Below are 23,206 nucleotides of genomic sequence, written 5' to 3' on the forward strand. Positions count from 1 at the left end.
TATATATACATGATATAATATGATGTCTCGACGTCTGCCAATGCATTTGTCAAACACTTTGCGCCAACTCTCATAAATGCCAAATGCCGTTTGGTGTACAAGGAAGAACAACAACTAAAAAACGAGATGTCAGGGTTTGTCTTTTGAGGGGAATTTGTAGCTGCGTTGTGCAACACATTTTCACAACTTCTTTCTCTTCCTCAGATTCCCGCTGGGCCTCGATCAACCGCGGTGTTCTGATCTGTGATGAATGCTGCAGTATTCACCGAGGTCTGGGTCGACACAGCTCTCAGGTCCGACATTTGACCCAAACCTCCTGGCCGTCCTCTCAGCTACAGGTAAAGAGCCGCTCTGATGGAGAGCCACTTTGCAATGCATATTTCCTGAGCTTCATTACAAGGAAGCAGAGCATTGTGTCTCAGTTCCTTACGCAGAAATAGACTGCGGTGGTCTGTGTAGTTTCCTTTATCAGCTTCCTATTGTTTTCTGTTTTTCTTTATTGTTTATTTGAAGCAAGCATCACACTCTGTAGTGTTTTTATACTTCAGAATGATTCAAGGTTTATATTTTTAAAGCATGACTAGTGCAAAACATAGTTGTGACATGCATCATTCTCCTTATTAACCCTCTGGTTAAAGGAAGTTCTGCTCTGAGTGTGCAGCATGCATGAAGTGGTCAATCATAGTGCAAACTATGAGAGTCTTGTGTAACTTTGGTTTGAGAAGTAGGCAGACTAGTCGGGAAATTGGGGAAAAAATAGGCAGGTTAAACAAGCTTTCTCAGATTGAACAATCCAACTAACTTAGTCTAACTCGCTAATTGAAAATGTGAAATAGGAAAGAAAGAAACTTAATGACTGTGTGCTGAATCACTATTTTGTAATATAAGTTGCAGCTTAATGCATTCACTCACTATTCTTCGGCATATTCCCTGATTCATCTGGGGTCACAACAGTGGAATGAACCACCAATTACACTGGCATATGTTTTAGCAGCGGATGCCCTTCCAACTGTAACCCAGCACTGGGAAACACCTTCACACAAACATTAATTCACTGCAGTTAATTAATTTTTTTCCTGACACAAACAAGGTTTAGAGAGGTGGGTACTCAGTGGAAGTTACGCCCCTGGTCCTAAATAAATCAGATCTAATTTCAGAAATAAGAGTTTTTCAATAATTCTTATATCTCAATATCTCTAAATTAAGATGATTAAAATTGTCTAAAAATATAACATCAGTGCTTGTGTATTATTTACATACAGTAGTTAGTGCTGATAGCCTAGTGCTCATTGTGCCCAACATATAGTGTCCCGAGGTTGTCCCAACTTTTCTCAATCCCATCCTCACCTCATTGTATGCCATCCTATCATAATAAAACCAAGCCCCCCATATTAGTATTTTTTTCTATTGTGCTACATACATTTTTTAATGTAAACATTCGTGCTGTCTGAATAACCGCTTAGGGCACATTATATTGTTTTTATTTTATTTTCATATTTTTTATTTAATAAATTTTTGTTCCTCAATTAAAAAAAAAAACTCCAAAGGGATAGTTCACTCAAAAATGTTCATTCAGCCATCATTTACTCATCCTCCACTTGTTCCAAACCCTGTTTGAGTTTCTTTCTTCTGTTGAATACAAAGGATTATACTCTGAAAAATGTTGGAAAGCAGAAGCCTTCTATTTCCAGAGTATTTGTAGATCCTACAACAGATGTCGATGGCTCATTTCTTTAAAATATCTTGCTTTGTCTTGCTTAGAAAAAAGAAAGTCATATAAGTTGAGTAAATGGCAGGATTTAACGTTTAGGATTTTTTCTAATGGCCCGATCGGACCAGTGGTTCAGATTTTTACTTGCCCTGCCAATATTTTCACTGGGCCAACCAAAAAATAAATTAATTAATAGCTATTTCTTAGCCACAAATTAAAAAAAAAATTTTTGTGAATCTAGAATCTAAATATTATAAAAATGTTAATTAATTTATAATGAGCAAAATTCAAAGTGTTATGCAAACAAAAGTAGCGGTATGGAAAATTTGCAGGTATTTTATTGCAAAACAAAAGTAGCTGACCTGCCAAACTGATGGCAAACTGTACAAAACATCATCTCTTTTTTTTTTTTTTTTTTTTTTGTCGTGGTGTACCCTCGCAATGTGCTTCAAAGAAGTTAAAAGCAAACCTTTTCTTTTAGCATCATCATTTGAAGTTGCCGTCTCTTCGCTGTACTGGTTGTTATGGAAAAAAATAACGTGCTCACAACATCCAATCAGATAAGAGGAACCAAAAAGTAATATAGTGCTTAGGACATCACAGAGAAGGTAGCATTTGAAGGCTTAAAAATCCAAACTGTTTCTCAATTCTAAGACTGTATTTGCACGACAAATAGTCGCAGGCAAATTAAACTTCAGTGATGTAAGCCAATCAGGCCAGTAATGATCCTGTCTACTGTCCCGAGCGTCTCACGAGCTGGCCCCAGGCCATCAGGCAGTCCTTATCGTTGAGCCCTGAATGGTAAGAAATTTTTCATTTTTGGGGTGAGCTATCCTTTTGAATTGTAGTAGGGTTGTCACGATACTGGAATTCGGTACCAATCGGTTCTGAAAAATAAAAAAACGTCCATTTCCTGCTAACATTTGAGTGCCGTTGAGCACGTTATTAAATTTGCTATTGTTCACCTGCTCAACAGAAATGACTGTGATTGGCAGTGAAGTTCATCGGTTCACCGAACTCACCGCTGTTTACTGAGTGTAACCACAGATACAGGGACACTGGAGCGTTTCAAAGCCGTGAAGTTCAGTCGATTCATCAGCAGATTGCTCATATGTCAGCTCATAGACAGACCAGCTGATCTTCGCGACTTTAAAACGCTCCATTTTAGTTGTACTTGGTAAACAGTGGTGAGTTCAGTGAACCAATGACATTCCTGGCCAATCACAGTCCTTTCTGTTGAGCCTGTGAACACAATGGCAAATCAGTGGTGTTTAAAAAGGTGCTCAACAGCGCTCAAAAGCTAGCTGGAAATAGATGTTTTAACATTTTGGTTCTGAATTCCAGTATCACGACAACACTAAATTGTAAAATTAAATGAAGAAAAAAAGAAGTGTTCATTTAACATTCAGTATCTGAATCAAGAACTAAACATGCCATACTTTGAAGCACAAAGCCTTGGGCTAAATTTAGATACTTGGTCAGTTGCACAACATTCGCCTAGACACTTCTCAAGTCTTGCAAAAGTCAGAGCCTTATTGCAGCATTTGATGTGTTTATTCTGTCTAAAAGTGAGCATTGAGGAGAAGTGTTTGGTTGTTTTTCCACAGATGGTGAAGTCTCTGTACAATAATGGAGCAAATTCAATCTGGGAACACAGTCTCTTGGATCCGTCTTCCATCATGAGTGGAAAACGCAAAGCCAATCCTCAGGACAGAGTGCAGTGAGTCCCGTATATCAGGACATTTGCAGGAAAAGTGAATGTTTTAACATAAACATCCTTACTTTAACTTGAGCCTTCTTTCTCAGCCCCAACAAAACAGATTTCATCAAGGCTAAATATCAAATGTTGGCGTTTGTTCATCGCATGCCGTGTCGAGAAGACGACAGCGTCACTGCCAAAGACCTCAGCAAGGTAAGGATGGAACTTGACACAAATCAGTTGATTAGACTTGAACATTTGACATGAAACTGAGATTCAGTCGAGATCTGTGTCTGATGTGATCTTCAGAAGTCCAGACCAAAGCCACTTAATAAATCCTAAATTTGTTCTTGTTTTTAGCAACTTCACTCTAGTGTGAGAACTGGCAATTTGGAAACGTGTCTAAGGCTGTTGTCGTTGGGAGCTCAGGCCAACTTTTTCCATCCAGTAAGTTTCAGAGACCTTAATTATATTTAATTTTTCCAAATATTAGTAATGTCTACTAGTGATGGGAGAAGCATAGGTTTTCAAAACTTCAAACAAGACAATACAACAAAACGGTCTGCACTGTCAAAGGCACATGCGGTAGCACCCAAAAGGCAGAGGAAGATGCTAACCATCGCACAAAAAGTTGAACTTCTGGACATGCCAAAGCAGGGGTGGCCAACCCTGTTCCTGGAAAGCCACCTTCCTGTCGATTTCAGTTGCGACCCATATCAAACACACCTGAACCAATTAATTAGGACCTGAACACTACGTGATAATTACAGGCAGGTGTGTTTGATATGGGTAGCACTAGCAACTGAAATCTGCAGGAATGTGGCTCTCCAGGAACAGGGTTGGCCAGCCCTGTGCTAAAGGTAGAAGTTACGCGGTTGTAGGGCGCTATTACAGAATAAATAAATGAAGATCAAATGGTTTTGATCTTTGGTTTCATTCTATAATTCTAGACCTATTTTTCTATGAAGGTTTGAACTTTGAGAGTGTTTAAAAAAGACAGAAAAGTGTGAAAATGGTCATGCATGTGTGAGGAAAGTGTATTAAGTTTGCAGTGAGGGGTTTTACAGCCTTAAAACATCTTTAATAATAGTAAAAAATAAAGCTGACTACGTTGTGGGTTATTTTTAGATCGTAACTCCTGCGAATAACGAGCTACCTTTGTATTACACCGATCTCCCTTCAATGGAGAAACATTGAATTAATTTAAAAGTTTCAAAACCGTAATCAAATAATAAAGTCACATTTACCATGCCAATTTATTATTCGCTACGAACCACTGATTCAAAACAAAAGCTTCATAAACTTTTAGAAAATCGTAGAATTTTATCATGTATTAACGTAAAAATCGTATCTAATATATTTATTAATTTGTTTGCTGTTTTTAATTGTATATTTATTAATGAAATGTTCTCGACTTGAAAATAGCTTTTGTTGCTGACATGGCATTAAATAAAAATGTATTATCATCATAAACGTTTCGAATCTTCATATAGCAGCCATCTAATGTCTACTGCCATACAAGGATAAAACAGTAACTATACTAAAGGCAAGTACACACCGGGGCGCTTTTCGTTTGCGTTTATTGTCAGAGTTTTACGAGACGTTTTTCCGCATTCAAACCCAAGCGATTTTCACTGGCGTCAAGCAGAAAAGTATGCAAAATCACTCCTTGACGTTAGATAGTGCAACAAAACTTTAAGCTTCTGACACCCGCTCATAACACGGAGGAAGAGAAAGAGAGGAAGTTCACACGCTTGTTGTTAAAGTTACTGGTGACAAGCATGGATGGTTCAAGTAGCAGCTCCAGCTCTAGCGATGAAAAAAATGATTGTTCACAAGTGCAACAAGCAGCTCCATGTTCATATCGCCTCTGGGCATCTTCTTCAATGTGTGCTCGCATTGACAGTTTTGCGCTTGAGCGCCTTCAAGTGCTGTTTACTGCAACTTCAGCAGCTCCGTGTATGTGAACAAAAATGCCAATCTGATTGGTGGAGAAGGTTTTGACGCGGCGCGTCAAAACAAAAAAACAAGCATGAGGCGGTTTTTTTAAATTACGCTTTTGTGCCTGACGTTTTGCGCGTTGGTGTGCACCATCACATTGACGCCCTTTATATAATCAGGAGGCGTTAAACGTCAACGGAAAACGTGAGCAAAAAACGTCTCGGTGTGCACGGTACTATAGACTGAAGCTCAAAAAAAGATCAATCTGAGCATTGGTTAGTCTGACCTATGATCCTGCCAAAATTAGATTTGTTAGTCAATTCTGTGGAGAGAAAAAAATTAATAATTAAAGAAAATCTGAATAATAATCTCAATTATAACTTTTTTTCCTCTCAATTATGAAATTTGTCAGATTTGTGAGCAAAAGTAAGTCAGAAAAGTGTCTAAAGGATTCTAAAATATTGCTCATAACTAGTCATTTTAGCATCTGCTTTGATCAAATGTGTTATTAATGTGTTTTGCGTCGCTGTACAAATTGATGTTGTTCCATTATTAAGTTGAAAAAAGTTGAACTGTGTTGTCATTGACTGAATTACGAATGCTCTCTGTCATCTTCAGGAGAAAGGAAACACTCCTCTACATGTGGCAGCTAAAGCGGGCCAGCTACTCCAGGCCGAGCTGCTCACTGTGTATGGAGCAGATCCCGGAGCACCGGACAGCTCTGGAAAGACTCCTATTGACTACGCCAGGTGAGGGAGATGCATATTAATAATATATTATGTTCTGTCAGAGTCTGCAGGATTTTGAGTCCAAAAGCATTCATTAGGCAATGAAGCCTAAAATAATGCGGTTAGAATGAGCATAGGATGAAGTATGCTTGAACTGGTGTTTATCTAAATATCACTGCATGATAATGATTGCAGTTGTGATATTAATTTGTAAGCGCATCAACAAACAAGATAACAATATTAGGTTTAATTGATAGCATTTCGATTTCGGTCCTGGAGGTCTGGTGTCCTGCAGATTTAAACTGCAACCCCAATCAGACACACCTAGGCCAGCTAATCAAGCTTTTACTAGGCTTGCTAGAAACAAACTTGCAGATGTGTTGAGGCAAGTTGGAGCTAAAATCTGCAGGACACCGCCCTCCAGATCCGAGTTTGAGAACGCCTGATCTATATTCATTATAATATAGAGAATTATGGTAGGTCAAGAAAATTCCACCACAACTCTAATGATACTCAAAACCTTTACTTGTCTCCACTAAGTTCACACTTTTGTGTCAAAATTCTCATAGTTTCACTTTGACAGTCAGATAGAAGTGTGTGTCTCAGTGTGGGGTGCGTATTGGTTGCAAAGGTGCATAGTGATCACATAATAAGGGGCGCTTGGGAATGCTAAAATGTTGAATGTACACATGGTGGAAATTAACTGTTAGTAAGTGAGGAATAGTTGCAACTTTAGAATAATGTCCCAATAACATATATAAGCTAATAACTAACACTTAACTAATATATTAATTCACACTTTACAGATTAGTTGTTCATAGTTTGTTAACCATCTACTAATACCAGTGAAACTTCGTAGAACAACAAATGGATGGAACAAGTTCAAGCTACAGAAATTTGATGTGATATTTAAAATATAAAATGTTTGTACCTCATCCTTGTTCTACTCATAGGCTTTTCTGTGTGCTTTATTTTTCCAAAGAAACTCCACAGATGACATGTTGAACATTGTGTTTAATGTATAGAACCATGCATACTGAGCCATCACATGGCAGAACAGCAGTATACAACAGAATACAAACCCATGAGCAGGGCCAAACGCAATCTGCGGTTGTTTTTGCTATTTCTGAGAGTTTTGGTAAAAATCTGTGGATTTCTGCAGAATTATTTCAGCGGAGTATCATAACTAAAACCTTAATATATGAAATAAAAAGTAATAAATTACTGAATAAAAACTGAATAAATTCAGATTTACACATTTACTCAAGTAAATAAACAAAATTAATGAAGGGCAGAAATCTGCGGAATTCTTCGGAAAATCTGCGGAATTCTGCGCGCACAGATTCCGTGTGGGCCTACCCATGAGGTTTGGGCTCTTTTTGTGCTAAACATGAAAACAAAATAAATACAAATTTCTTTTATTAGAAAAGTTCTACAAAAGTTTCACTGATGTTATTAGATGGTAAAGAAACTATAAACCACTGATCTGTAAAGTGTGAATTAATATATTCGTTAAGCGTTAGTTATCAGCTTATGCATGTTATTGGGACGTTATTCTAAAGTTTACTCATTTAGTAAGTTAATAAATGAAGAATAGTTGCAACTTTAGAATAACTCCCCAATAACATACATAAACTGTTAACTGATACTTAACAAGTCTTTAGTAAGTAATTTACCAACAGCTTGTTCATGATCTATTACTAATTTATAAGGTATTGTTATAAATCATTAAAATACACTTAAACCGTTTATAACTTGTTAGCTAACACCTTGTAAGTTATCCATTGGCTATCTATAAGGCACAGTTATTAATAATTAAACTATTAACTTTTATTTAACAAGTCATTGTTAACTCATTAACTAACTGTTTATTTATGAACTATAAACTAGTTATAGCGCATAGTTATTCTACAGTGTTACCAAAAATCTTTAATGTTCTGCTAAAGAAAGAAGGGCACCTACAGTTGAAGTCAGAATTATTAGCCCCCTTGAATTATTAGATTGCTTGTTTATTTTTTCCACAATTTGTTTAATGGAGAGCAGATTTTTTCAACACATTTCTAATCAAAATAGTTTTATTAACTCATTTCTAATAACTGATGAATTTTATCTTTGTCATGATGACAGTAAATATTATTTTACTAGATATTTTTCAAGGCACTTCTATACAGCTTAACGTGACATTTAAAAGCTTAACTAGGTTTATTAGATTAACTAGGCAGGTTAGGGCAATTAGGCAAGTTATTGTATAACGATGGTTTGTTCTGTAGACTATCGGGAAAAAAGGGACTAATAATTTTGTCCCTAAAATGGTGTTAAAAAGATTAAAAACTGCTTTTATTCTAGCTGAAATAAAACAAATCAGACTTTATCCAGGAGAAAAAATATTATCAGACATACTGTGGAAATTTCCTTGCTCTTTTAAACATCATTTGGGAAATATTTAAAAAAGAAGAAAAAAATTCAAAGGGAGCTAATAATTCTGACTTCAACTATACAAATTGAATGATGTGGGTGCGTAAATTAACAGGAAATGTATATTTTATTTGTTGAACTATCCCTTTAAGACAGTTTGCCACCATCTTGGTCTAATCCAGCCCAAGTACCAGCAAATTGATTTGTAGAAAAAAAACTCTATCTATCCTGTCCGACTGTAGGCAAGCCGGGCACCAGGACCTCGCAGACAGACTGGTGGAGATCCAGTTTGAGCTGACAGACAGACTAGCGTTCTACCTGTGTGGAAGAAAGCCAGGTCAGTCATTAGTATGTCTTCGTTTACAAAACACAGCATGCACCTTAAAGATTTGAGATTGTGAAACTAATCGTTTTCTTTTTCAGATCATAAAAATGGTCAGCACTTCATAATTCCTCAAATCGCAGACAGGTAGGATAAGCTTTTGTTTCATATGTGTCCACTAATCTGTATTCAATAAAAAAAGCTTAATTGCGTAATTTGTTTTCTTTGCTGCCTTTATTTGGAAAAGAAATGTGTAAGTATGAGATTGGCACTTGCTTGTGTTGCTGGAGCAAGTTATGATCTGATGATAACCGCTCTTTTGATCTTACAAACAGCGGTCTTGACTTGTCAGAACTGGCCAAAGCAGCAAAGAAGAAGCTTCAGTCTGTAAGTTGTACAGTAGCTTATTGTTTTTATTATGGATAGCTGATTTTTGCATGTTTATTTAAGCTTTTTGGCACTGGAGATTTTCCCATATTTTTATGTTGACCTTTTTTGGTGCTCTTAGCTCAGCAATCATCAGTTTGAAGAGCTAGCCATGGACGTTTACGATGAAGTTGACCGAAGAGAAACAGATGCAGGTAAGCATAGATCTGTCAAATGCTTTTGTCATCTTATGATTCTTATATATTTTTTCAATGTTAAATGGAGTCGTATTTTTGCTGTTGTAGTTTGGCTTGCAACACAGAACCACAGTACTTTGGTAACTGACACCACGGTGGTTCCTTTCCTCCCTGTCAACCCTGAATATTCTTCCACTAGGAATCAGGTACACTAACAATACCTGAATATATCCTTTAAAAACAGTTGGATTGGTTTGATAATAATAAAGGTTTGTGATATTTGTGTTGCAGGGACGTCAGAAGCTGGCCAGGTTTAATGCACATGAGTTTGCGACGTTGGTTATTGACATATTAACTGATGCCAAACGGCGTCAGCTGGGGAATTCTCCTGATAATGTTAAAGGTGAGGTACATCTTCGATTACTCTCTTATTGTTAAAGGAATAGTTCACCCAAAAATGACAATTTAATTATCCATAATTGATTTTAAACCTTCAAAGGACATATTTAGAAAAAAGCTGAAAAACTCTAACCATTGACGTCCATAGTAGGAAAAACAAATACTATAATAGGCCGTTTTCGCTAAGTGGTACGGTATGGGTCAGTACAAGTCATTTTTCAGGCTTGCGTTTCTACTACCCAAAGGGTGTCAATGGTATGGCGTGTGGGCTTGGTGTATGACAGAAAGTTATAGTCGACGTCCTTCTCGCTTGAGGTAATGTCAAAGTAAAGCTGCAGGTCCAGAGAAGCACTTCACACAAAACAGATGCTTTACGTTTTTACTTTACTTTCTTTTATTGTCCACGAGTGGAAATTAATCTTTGGCTTCACCACAGAAACAGATCAACGTTCACATTACACACATCACAGAAAAAAACAGTTATCAAAAATACACTCATTGTTTTCACATATAGCACACTAAAAAACATTTTTAAAAAATCTATTTAAAAACCTTTACATAATTAGAACCCAGTATTTAAAATTATAATGGCACTCGGCACAAAGGACATTTGATACACATTTTTCTTTACTTAAGGTTGCCTGAAATGTCTTTTTATGGCAAGAGCTGAAATTTGATATAAGGGATGGGAACAATCTTCAATAATAATGTGTGCTTTCTGTTTAATTCTCATTGAATAACTTTCATTTGGTTGTCTTTGTGCTTTACCTACAATTGCACTGCCAATATTTACTACTCACTACTCACTCTTTTACTATTTTTACTACTTTAAACACAAATACTTGTGTATTGTTGTTCATTACTAACCTTTCAACATAATTTGATTAGATCAGATCAATAATAACATCTGTAACTGTAACGTCTGCAATTATATAAAAAAATAAATAAATAAATAAATGCAACATATATGAACACATACATCTCTATTATGTTACCTATTACAGATAAACTACACACAACATACATTTAGTCCTTATTTCAGTTAAAAACAACCCGCAATATAAAGCCCACAGTCAGTGCAATCTCTCATCTGTACCTTTAATCTTCACCAGCACATGTAACCTCAGAGAGTATTTCCGTCATTCCTAGTTCATAATAGTCCAAAAGGTGATGATAATAGTTTAGCATGGCAGTTTGTTCATGTTTTAGGTTGCTGAAAGAATCATTTGCTCTTTTGTTTTTTCAGGCTTCTCGTTTTTTTTTTTGCGAGTTACTCTGGTGTTTGTCCATTTCTGAAAGGATCGCATGTCAGAAGCACTTCAATAATCATGCACATCTTATCCTTATCGGCTCAAGAAGTTTGTATTTTCAAATTAGACGCACACACAAGTTTGGAAAGGGTACCTAAAAATTAGTACAGTACGCTTAGCTTTTTGGTACCTTTTGACATTGGAAACGGCCATAAAAGCGTACTGAACCGTACTGTACCACTCAGTGGAAACGGGACATAAAAGTTAACAGTTAAAAGTTTCCATCTTTCTTCAAACTATATTAATTTGTGTTTAACAGAAGAAAGAAACTAATAAAGAATTAGTAGCAAGTGAAGAGCGCGTAAATGATGACAGAATCTACATTTTAGGATGAACTATTCCTTTAACTGAAAAATGCACAAAGTTCAATGTCCACCTTTTATTTCATCCTAGATAATGTGGAGTTAATTCTGAAGGACATTGGAAACCGTCGTGGCAGTGAAAGTCCAGAGCTGGACCAGCCTGATTATGACAGTGTGGCATCCGATGAGGATACAGAGCAAGAACCAACATCGGGAAAAGATGAGCGAACCAAGGTACATGGAGTTCTACTAAAGGCGGCCGTACACAAGCCAGTGTAACTGTAAAGCACAGGTGTGATGTGTTCCTATGGAGAAGTATGAGTAAGCATTCAAGCTCTGAATCTACCGTAACCTGTTTAAAGATTTAGATCAGGGGTCTCAAACTCACGGCCCGCAGGCCATTTGCGGCCCTCAGTGCAATATTTTGTGGCCCGCGCCGACCGCTGTACACTGACAGAATCAGCGGAGCGGGGAGAGAGAGCGCTTCCCGCTCCGCTGATTCTATCCGTACACATCGGTCACTGGCATTCCCCGCCCGCCGTCTAAACAAAGGGGCGGGGATGCCGGTGACGTCACCACGCACCCCGCCCCTTTGTTAGACGCTGTGACTCGCGCCGGCCAGAACCAAGGTAAGCTGTTCCCGCCCCTGCCTGCCACTTAGCTACCTATCTGCAGCCTGCCACCTACCTAGCTACAGCCTGCATCTTATATATATTATAGGTAGATACAGACTGGTACAGACTGATGTGACTGGAGTGGGGTGGGGGTGTTTTATTTATACATATATACGCCTTTTTTTCAGGTGAGGGCAGGCACGTGCACACATAGGGCTCAACTTGTGCAGAGCACATACCCTTTTTAGTCTTGGATAGAAAGTGCCCTTCCAAAATGATCAAAAGTGCCCCCGCGACGCGGCACAACCTTCGGTCCCGCCCTTGAGTACGTGCGCGACAACACAGCTGATCAGTACGCGCGCAATAACACCGCTCTTCAGTACGCGCGCATCCACTCTGCACATGCCCTTTGGACGGTCTCTGCACGGGCCTGGGTGAGGGAATGGAAGTTTTGAGTGAGTTCCCCCAAGCCATACTGAGGGTCGCAACTGCTTCCGCTCTAAAGCCAAATGTGGTTCAGATTTGTGAGAAGAAGCGCTGTCAAGTCTCTGGCAGCAAGGAGTAGGCAAAAGATGCCATGTTCAGAAGAACTGTTCATAATCCTCACTCAATGTTCTATTAATGTTCAGGACACTTCATGTTCAGAAGAAATAATTAAAACTGTTAATAATGTCATTTGAGGACTTTTTTTTAGTGAAATCCCTTATGCGGCCCAGCCTCACCCAGACTTTGCCTCCTGCGGCCCCCAGGTAAATTGAGTTTGAGACCCCTGCTTTAGATGGAAGTTCAGAAAACAAGGCAAAACAGTAGTCCAATCTAGATGTAATGAAAGCATTTATCAGTCCCAGATTTCATTGGACTTTTTCAGATTTCTGCGGCCTAAAAATTTGTGGTAATATTTGCGGCATTATTTTGTGGTGATAAATAAAGACATAAGTCTTTATTATATCAACTTTTTATTACTCCTAGACCCCAACATTGGGTTCTGTAAGATACAAAAACACCTAATATTAAACTGCAATTAAATAAAAATTTAACTCATTACCATATTAATAAAGAAACTTATAAAAAAGCAGGAAATAAATGGATAAGTGGTGTAAGGGATGATATTTATGATGGACTAAGCTTTATAATTCAAACACATGGGGTGACCCAGGCAACTGTGTAGCAAACATTTTTATTATTATTATACTATAATAAAGCTGTTATGAAAAAGAGAAATGCTCAAACCAATGGCGTCTTTCTCTGTCCACAAAATTTCATGATATTTGCTTCGGAATTTGCCAGGTCATAAAATCGTAACACTGTGTCTGAATGATTTTCACATTAATTTTCCATGACACGCAATCTTCCAACCATCAGAATTTGCACCGTGCACACCCACTTTTAATATGTATATCCGTGTGATCAAATCTAACCATGATCTCTTCTCTCAGAGCTCTGAGTCTTCAGACTTGTCAGACAGTCCCATCACCGTGCAGGAGTTCATGGAGGTCAAAACTGCCCTCAACGCCTCCGAAGCAAAGATCCAGCAGCTCCTCAAGGTCAACTGCCATCTTAGCGAGGAGCTGAGACTCATGCAGAGCAAGGTGAGTGGTCAGATCACACTTGTTTAGCATCTATTAGGTGAATCCACCTTCAGCTACTACGCCACCCGCTGCTGGAATAAACTTCGAGAAATGATCAGACGTGCTCCAACATATTACGCACATTCAAGCACATCTATAAAACTCAATGAGCACTGTGCTACGTCTGACAGACAGTGCTATCGGTGTCTTTATCTCATTCCTTTCAAACCCTTCATTTAATAATTATTATTTTTTGTTATTTTTATTTCTTATAGTAACTTGCTTGCTGTTTTCGGTTTCAGTTGAACTCCCTTCAGAATGAGAACAGCAATCTGAAATGGCAAACTCCTAATAGTTTGGTAAGGCCGCAGGACGTCCCACACAGGGCAGCTCCTCGCGGCTGTAGGGCCATGTCCATGTATGAGACTGGATCAGGATTGAGGCAGTACCACCCTAGAGGAGAGACGGTCCACCCTGACACAAACCTGACTCTACAGCCACTGCCATCTAATGTAAGTACAAACCAAACTCCAGCACTCCCATTTCATTATCATTTCCTTTGGTTTTAACTCAACTGGTAATCCAATGAATCATCACGTCAGGTATGCTTTGATAGCCCCTCTCTCTTTTTTTAATACTCATTTTATATCCCTTTGGACGTTTAAAACGTAATCTGAACCCTTTCTAGATTGGGAAGGGTCCCTCGGTGACTGCCTTCTCCTCCCTTCCCACGTTCCCCTCAACTCTGTCCTGGTCCTGGGATGAGATAACCCAAAGGGTGAAGTACCTGCTCAGTGAACAGGCTGCTGGAAGGGCTTCTCTTCTTTCTGTCCACTATTTACTCAGTGCATGACCCTCAGATCTGTTCAACCTATGCACAAACACACGTTCCTCAGCTGGACTACTAACTTTAAGCCACGTGCACAGGCAGAGACTCCAGCCATTAACATTACTGACCACTCTCCTGGATGTGTGAGGCCGTCACTGGCTCTCTGATATCTCAGACTTGAAACATACTCTACATGCTTTTAGATGCAAGACTTTGACATCGTCCGTCATTGTAAAGTTTCACACTTGTGGTTCTAAAATTAAATGTTTCACTTAAATGTTGTAAACAAATCAGACTTTTAAAATGTAAATACTGTCAGTTGACAGATGCACAAGACATCGCGAGCAAATCAAGGCAAAGGCATGAGGAGCTCTACTAGTGCATACAGCATTGAACTCCATTGTGTTAAAGATCATTTCAATGGGGTGATGTCAAGGGCCTGTGAACATTTCCTGCTTGTTATAAAACTATTTCATAACTAGTGAGGCAATTCAATCATAACTTAATGTTAAAACAGCTATTATAACATTATCAATATGCGGACCTTTTTAGATTCTCTAAACTATAGAAATAAAAAATGTCAAACAGGAAATACGTTGGGACCATTGTTTTTGTTTACATCCCTCAAAATGGTCTATAAATGGGATTGCTTATGTTTACTGTAATATGTTCATTAAAAATGCTAAAAATAATACTGCACCATTAATATATATGGCCAAAAACAACTTATTTTTTTTTAGTTATTTTTAAATATTAGCAAATAAATTAGGAAATTACCCATGGAAAAATTTAATGTCATACAGTTCGGTACATTTAGCTTTGGCCCACAGCCCTCAGTCAAGTTTGGTTTTTGGCCCTTTATAAGAACACGTTTCGGCACCCTGGTTTAGATGAATAATGGAGGGTTCTAAATGAAAATGTAGCCACCATTTACCCACTTTGATGTTGCCTATTTTATATTTATTTAGCAGCATTTAGGTTTTTTATGAGATACAAAAATAGTAAGATGCAAAATGTCACCCTCATAATAAACCCATGTGAAATGCCTTTCATATTTTAAGCATTTTGGGATTTGGTGAAAGTAATAAATCAAACTGTAATCATTTTTTTTTTATTATTATGGCGTTGGTCATTGGATCTTGTGCTTGCTAGAAAGCAAGGCAAGTTTATTTATATACTGAAACCAGAATTATTAAACCCCCTCAGATTTTTTTTCTTTTCTTTTATAAATATTTCCCAAATTATGTTTAACGGAGCAAGAAAATTTTCAGAGTATGTCTGATAATATTTTTTCCTCTGGAGAACGTCTTATTTGTTTAGAATAAAAGCAGTTTTTAATAATAATAATAATAATAAAAAAAACATTTTAAGGTCAAAATTATTAGCCTCTTTAAGCTATATTTTTTCTGATAGTCCACAGAACAAACCATCATTATACAATAACTTGCCTAGCTAACCTAATTAACCTATTTAAGCCTTTAAATGTCACTTTGAGCTGTCTAGAAGTGTCTTGAAAAATATCTAGTCAAATATTATTTACTGTCATCATGGCAATGATAAAATAAATCAGTTATTAGAAATGAGTTATTAAAACTATTATGATTAGAAATGTGTTGAAAAAACTCTCTGTTAAACAGGAATTGGGGAAAAAATAAACGGGGGCTAATAATTTAGGGGGGTTTAATAATTATGACTTTAACTGTAGCACATTTCATACACAATGCTAATTCAAAATGCTTCACATAAATTTTTTTAAGTTTAAAATGGATCACACAATAAACATAAGAGATGAAGAACAACAAAGAATATAAATAATCAATAAGTATAATATAAATAAAAACAACAAATAATATAAATAATTAACCTGTTTTAAATTGTGATAAAATAGATAAGAAAGAAAGAAAGAAAGAAAGAAAGAAAGAAAGAAAGAAAGAAAGAAAGAAAGAAAGAAAGGGAAAAAAGACAGTGCAGTTTGTTGGAAAACCACTCTGACAAAATTCCCAATTTTGTAGTGTGAAAAGAAACATTGTTCATAACATTATAGCCAGACCACAGCAATTAAATAATGTCTTGTTTTTATTCTTGGGTGAACTTTTGTTTATAGCTGTCTACCTGAATAATAATGAGCGGGAAGATAAATAAGGTGACACTCATAACTTGATAATCCGCAGCTGTTAAGTGTTTATAATAAGTTAGCCAAGCATCTGTGCAGAGTATGTTTCTGGCTTTACTTTACAGCTCTGTTATGCTGATGTTTTTTTGATTCTACACCAAAAGCATGATGGTTTGCTGTGTCTTCAGGCTTTGCGCAAGCACCGTTGCCAGTAACAGGTTTCATCCTTTGTTTCCTCTCATTATGACTGTACTCCTGTTACAGGGATCCAGTTTAGACGGCCAGAGCGGCATGCCTGCAAGTGACTATGATAATACACTGAACCATGCTGAGATGAACGAATCTGGGTTTGTATTTGCAGTTCTTTTTCTGCTTTTGCCAGTTTTAAATTTCATTGTTGCCATTTGATTGGGGAAGCTGTTATTACAATATACAGTATTATAAGAATCTGAACTAAGCTGCAAAAGAGATTATTCTTCTCACTTAGATTTTTTTGTCTTGTTTCTAGTCCAAATATCGAATGATTCTTAAATCAAGTAGCATTTTCTAGACAAGCAAAAATATTGTCTTGTTTTAAGAAATATTAAAATTTCAAACAAGTTAAGTTAGTTTTTCCTTAAAACAAGTTAAATAATCTGCCATTGGGGTGAGCTAAATAAACTTGTCAAAATGAAAAACAAGATTATTTTGCTTATTTTAAGGAAAAACTCACTTAATTTTGCCCTATTATTTCTGAAAACAAGATCATATTTTTGCTTGTCTAGAAAATACTTCTTAATTTAAGAATTTTGAGCGTTTTTTACAGTGTACTTAGTGTATTGGTTTATTGTATCTGCATGTTTAGAGTAAAGAAAATGTTTCAGACAAATTAAATACCAAAAGGATGATAAAATCAGGGTGTCCGCAGGTCTTAAAATGTCTCTGTCCATGTCAAGCTACTCAATCAGGCAAAAACTCATCCAATCATCAACAATCCATCTCAAAACATTTAACAAAACTGTATTTACAACCAATATTATAGGAGCTTTATTACCAATATCATTTAGTTAGCTTCCTTACCAGATCATTTCCATTACCAAAAATTCTCCATGTATTTGTAGAGCATATAGGGTGAGGACACTGACCTGGACAGACTGTTGCATGTGCATACATTTGGTTTATTTAATTATTTATTAGACTTGTTAGACACATTTAAAATATGAAGTTAAGAAATAAGTAATTGGGTTATTTTTTGATTGGTCAAATCTTATCCGCTAGACCAGCTGCGCCATTAGAAAAAATAAAATGTTTAGCTTTTAGCTCTGTATTAGTCTGAAATTTCATTCTTCAAAGTTCTTAAAAAGGTCTTAAAAAGTATTAAATATGACTTGATGGTATTCTAAACAGTACAATAGATAACACTTTACAATACAGTCTCATTAGTAAACGTTAATGCATTATAATCAACAGTGAGAGCAAGTCACATTTATCATAGTTAAAGCTAGTGAAAATAGAGCTGGATTTTATTAGCTATTAACTCCATTAAATAAAATTAATACAACTTTTATACAATGTTTATACATTAGGCATTAACTAATGATAACTAAAGATAAAATATTCATGCATGTTCATGATCACAATATACTGAATTATTGAAAATCAGTATATATACAGTTGAAGTCACAATGATTAGCCCTCCTGTGAAGTATTTTTTTCTTTTCTTTATCAAATATTTCTCGAATTAGGTTTAACAGAGAAAGGAATTTCCTATAATGTTTTTTTTTCTTCAGGAGAAAGTCTTACTTGATTTATTTTGGCTAGAGTAAAAGCAGTTTTTAATTTTTAAACCATTTTAAGGTCAATATTATTAGCCCCCTTTTTTTCGATTGTCTACAGAACAAACCAATATTATACAATGACTTGCATAATGAACCTAGTTAAGCCTTTAAATGTTACTCTAAAAGAGCCCCTATTATACATTAAAAAGGGCCATATTTTAATTTTGGGGGGTCTCCAACAACAGGCTGATATGTCAAAAAACACTGTCATTTTCTTATAATATGCATTTATTTTTACCTTATTATCTCCATAACCCCATATGAATCGTTCAGCGATTAATTTGTTCCCAAACCCCTCATTAGCACGAAGCTAATCTGTGCTGATTGGACTGATGACAGACAGCCTGCTGCGATTGGTCGACATCGTTTAGCGTAAGACAGAGTAAAATGCCCAGCACGGCTTCTCAACAATATTGAAGTAGTCAGTGTGTGTGTGTGTGTGTGTTTGTGTGTGTTTGTGTGTGTGTGTGTGTGTGTGTGTGTGTGTGTGTGTGTGTGTGTGTGTGTGTGTGTGTGTGTGTGTGTGTGTGTGTGTGTGTGTGTGTGTGTGTGTGTGTGTGTGTGTGTGTGTGTGAGCATACCTGCCAACACTCCTGTTTTTCCCGGAAGTCTCCCATATTTCAGACCCATCTCCCACCACCCTCCTGTTTTGTTATTTATCCTGGAAAACTCCTGTAATTTCTCCCCCCTCCCCCCATTTTAGTACGGTCTGTGAAACCCCTTGGTCGCCAACTTTGGTATAGAATCCGGTTGGAGCGGCCTCCCGAAACCCGCTTTATAGTAGTTAACTAACTAACACCACAGTACCTGGTCTCAACAGAGTTATTCAGACACACACCCGAACCAACCCCCCCCAAAGCAGTGTTTAAAACACCAGCAATATTGCCCTACTCTTAACCATGACACACATTCAGTATTAATCCACAATGGCAAAAGCTGAACTATTCTGACACTTGACCGCTGCACATGTGTAGGCTGATGGTGGCCAAAGCAACGACAAACGGCAGTGGAACGCAAGCTCACAAACGCATTTAAATATGTAAACAAAGCATCACGCGTCACGTTTTCAACGTGCATTAGATGCGATATGAGAATATAAAGAGTTAACCAGATACAGTACAAGCACTTACAAGTAAGAAAACACAATTAAATACATAATTTGGAAGCTGGAGAAAACAAGGAGGCAACCATTTTAATCACACTTACTTACACTTGTGAAATGGAGAAAGAAATTGATCAATGAGCTGTGTACTGACAAGGTCACATACATCAATAGTTTTTTCTGATCCTTCCTTTAACAATCGGCTGACGAATCACCCGTTGTAAGTGTGTAGATTACAAAAGCATTCGTCAAAAAAAAAATGACGGGAACAGCACAAGGCTGCGCTATAATGCTGAGGTATTTTAACAAAAATAAACCTCAACCTCTTCAGTTTCATCTTCTCTAGAGAAAATAACAATAACTTTCCCCTCACACTTCCAATAATATTCAGCTGAGCACCGCGTCTTCACCACTTGATTCAACCGTGTCTGCTACAGTGCTTGTCTTCCTCTTTTTCTTTGCTACAGTCTTTGTGGGCGGGGTCAGGGGTTTCAATTTTCCCGGGTTTGCGCGCGCAACAATTGGGTGGGGCTTAAGTTTCATATAGACGTCACACCGAAATGGCTAAAGACTCAAGACGATTCATTTGAAGCACTATGAGTCGACTCTTTTATAAATTAATCAATAGTTTTAAACATTGAGCACTTTCAGATTTAAGCCCTAGCTGGACATTTCATTTCACTTTGAGCTGTCACACTACATAGGTCATTTTCAAAAACCTATAATATTGGCTCTTTAAGCTGAATACTAGTATCTTGAAAAATATCTAGTCAAATATTATGTACTGTATTATTATGAGTTATTAGAAATTAGTTATTAACTATTATATTTAAAAATGTGTTGAAAAAATCTTTCAGTGAAACTAAATTGGGGGGGGGGGGGTATACATGCGGGGCTATTAATTCAGGTAATTCTGACTTTAACTGTATATACTGTATGTGTTCCACTTTCCCACAGGACAATTCAAAGTAATTTCTCGAGGGCGAGCGGGTGGCTGGGCGACAGTACAGTGCTGTCAGAAAACCATTCTGAGGGTGAGAGCGACTCGACTTTACCATGTACAGAAGACGTAATCAGCAAGACGGAGCTGATCACCAAGAACATCCAGGAATTACTGAGAGCTGCGCAGGAGAATAAACATGCCAGGTAATAAAATTAGCCTGGCCATTGTCTGGCAGCAGGCCGAGACTCCAGTGGCACTCCGCTCTGGCGACACTGTGTCTCTACTCTCTGTTAAGCAAGTGATAGGATTGTCAGCACGACTAATTGAAAAATGGCTGGTTTCTTGCTGAATTTCCTGCATGCGGTATGTTTAGTATTCACATGAGCATTTGGGATCCAATATTCCGAACACTGAGCCTTTGTTCTTGGTATTGAGTCTCAGATCAGTGACAATCATTATGCATTCATGGGAGAACGATACCATAGGTTAGGATTTCGCTCGCTCAGATGTGCACTTCAGCTGGCCTTTTACAGTGCATAACAAGTCACTTACTGTGTGGTGATATTACCAAAACCATTCATTATCAAAAGGGGCTTGTTTTATATTTGTATTTGTAAATGTTATAAATTGAATAACATGATTAAATGATTTTACCATATTTTAATTTTATCGTTTTTTTCAGTATTTGAAGCCAAGTAGGGTTGTAGTGTTTATCAAGTTTTTTTCAAGGATGTTTAAGAAGGATGTAATTGAAGTCAATATTATTAGCCCTATTGTGAATTTTGTTTTCTTTATCAAATATTTCCTAAATGATGTTTAACAGAGCAAGGAATTTTTTTAAATTTTCTTTTAAAGATTTATTTTGGCCTTTATTAGATAGGACAGTTTTGAGACAGGAAGCGAAGTGGGTGAGAGAGAGAGGGGTGTTGGGTAAAGAAATGTCCTCAAGCCGAGATTCTGGTGCTATTGCACCATATGTCGGCGCGATAACCACTAGGCTATTGCACCGACAGAGCAAGGAAATTTTCACAATATTTCATATGATTTTTTTTTTTTTTTCTGGAGAAAGTCTTTTGGTTTATTTCAGCTAGAATAAAAGCAGTTTTTAATTTTTTTAAACCATTTTACAAATTTTTAGCCAATTTTATTAGCCAATTACTAATATTATTAGCCCCCTTAAGCAATTTTGTTTATTGATTGTTTACAGAACAAATCATAATTACACAGTGTTTCTGCGGAATCTTAAAACATCTCAAATTGAAAAATCTGAATTTTTGGCCTTAAAAAGTCTTAAATTCTCTATTCTAGGTCTTAAATATTTTGGCACAGGTCTTATTTTTACGATGTCCATGTAACGCTACATCAATTGCTCAGATAAATAATTTTTGTTATTGTTGTTGCTTGGTTTTCGTGGTGTTGTAGTTCTTTATTTCACTAGTCCAAATGTAATTTGCGGTGTTACAAGGCAAGGCAAGTTTATTTATATAGCACATTTCATACACGGTAACAAATTCAAAGTGCTTTACATAAACAGGAATGAAAAAGACAAGTTTAGGACATAAAATGCAGACAATAAAAATGATTAAAAACAGATAAAAAAATTAAAATGTGTTAAAATAGGTTATAAAAGAATGAAAAAGAAAACGAAAAACATAATAGTGCGATCTGTCGGACGCAGCACAGTGCTCATTCAGTAAAGGCACAGCTAAACAGATGTGTTTTCAGTCTTGATTTGAACATGCCCAATGTTGGTGCACATCTGATCATTTCTGGAAGCTGATTCCAGCAGCGAGGGGCATAGTGGCTGAAAGCTGATTCACCCTGCTTTGACTGAGCTCTTGGAATTTTTTAGTTTATATGATCCTAAAGATCTGAGTGATCTGTTAGGTTTGTATTCAGTGAGCATATCTGTAATGTATTGAGGTCCTAGGCCATTTAGTGATTTATAGACTAGTAATAATACTTTAAAATCTATTCTGAATGTAACTGGCAGCCAGTGTAGAGACCTGAGGACAGGAGTGATGTGCTCTGATTTCCTGCTTCTGGTGAGAATCCTAGCTGCAGCCTTCTGGATGAGCTGCAACTGTCTAACTGTCTTTTTGGGAAGGCCAGTGAGGGGACCATTACAGTAATCCACCCTGCTGCTGATAAAAGCATAAACAAGTTTCTCTAAGTCTTCACTGGAAACAAAGCATCTAATTCTTGCTTTGTTTTTGAGATGATAGTATGCTGATTTACTAACTGCTTTGACATGACTGTTGAAGCTCAGATCTGACTCCAGAGTCACACCAAGATTCTTGACCTTATTTTTTGTTGTTTGACCCTTAAAGCCAAGGTACGCATTCACCTTGAGAACCTCATCTCTGTTCCCAAACGCAATGACTTCAGTACAACTACAAATGAGACCAACATGCAATAGCCAATCAGCTTTCTGTTATTCATTGTGCGCGGCGAATGTGACGTCATCATAGAGTTTGCGAAGGTTCGCTTTGGGTGCGAGTGACATAACTTTGGCTGGCGGAGTGCACAAAATTTTTTGAGACTCGAGCGAACAGTTCGTGTGGCGCCACGTTTCATTTGAGATGAATCACTTTGAAGAGATTTTGTCTGAAACAGCGACGACTGTACAGACAGCTTCATGATCCATACATGCGTGATTATAGAGAGAACCAGATGACCAATAATTCTTAGCTAGAAATTGCAACAGCAGTGGAAAAGGAAGGCAGTTTTTGTTAAAAAGTTTGGAAAAACCTAAGGGATACGTTTGTTAAAGCTAAAAGAGGTCACGTCAAAAGTGGAGACCCAGATACACAATTACAGAATATGTTTT

The 23,206-nt window shown here is 37.1% G+C and overlaps 1 protein-coding gene across 12 annotated transcripts in view; it reads left to right on the forward strand.

Annotated features, from left to right (window-relative positions):
* The window catches only part of git2b (G protein-coupled receptor kinase interacting ArfGAP 2b), a 33,485-nt gene that overhangs the window by 3,153 nt on the left and 7,126 nt on the right, over positions 1 to 23,206 (forward strand). For 7 of the 12 annotated variants that reach the window (XR_012385947.1, XR_012385949.1, XR_012385946.1 and 4 more), the window contains exons 2-17: positions 205 to 338; positions 3,319 to 3,431; positions 3,518 to 3,623; positions 3,771 to 3,857; positions 5,970 to 6,100; positions 8,737 to 8,831; positions 8,918 to 8,963; positions 9,152 to 9,203; positions 9,325 to 9,397; positions 9,488 to 9,585; positions 9,671 to 9,782; positions 11,482 to 11,624; positions 13,441 to 13,593; positions 13,875 to 14,084; positions 16,779 to 16,861; positions 20,391 to 20,579. Coding sequence is in view for 2 of the 12 variants with exons in the window: in NM_001362634.1 (NP_001349563.1) it covers positions 205 to 338; positions 3,319 to 3,431; positions 3,518 to 3,623; positions 3,771 to 3,857; positions 5,970 to 6,100; positions 8,737 to 8,831; positions 8,918 to 8,963; positions 9,152 to 9,203; positions 9,325 to 9,397; positions 9,488 to 9,585; positions 9,671 to 9,782; positions 11,482 to 11,624; positions 13,441 to 13,593; positions 13,875 to 14,084; positions 16,779 to 16,861; positions 20,391 to 20,579 (1,825 nt within the window). In the remaining 10 variants the exon portion in view is untranslated. Of the gene's footprint in view, positions 1 to 204; positions 339 to 3,318; positions 3,432 to 3,517; positions 3,624 to 3,770; positions 3,858 to 5,969; positions 6,101 to 8,736; positions 8,832 to 8,917; positions 8,964 to 9,151; positions 9,204 to 9,324; positions 9,398 to 9,487; positions 9,586 to 9,670; positions 9,783 to 11,481; positions 11,625 to 13,440; positions 13,594 to 13,874; positions 14,085 to 14,260; positions 14,351 to 16,778; positions 16,862 to 20,390; positions 20,580 to 23,206 lie in introns of all 12 variants that reach the window. The other 5 variants (XR_012385943.1, XR_012385944.1, XR_012385945.1 and 2 more) reach the window with 1 other exon arrangement.

This window comes from Danio rerio, chromosome 10 (genome assembly GCF_049306965.1).
Source record: "Danio rerio strain Tuebingen ecotype United States chromosome 10, GRCz12tu, whole genome shotgun sequence".
NCBI lineage: Eukaryota > Metazoa > Chordata > Actinopteri > Cypriniformes > Danionidae > Danio > Danio rerio.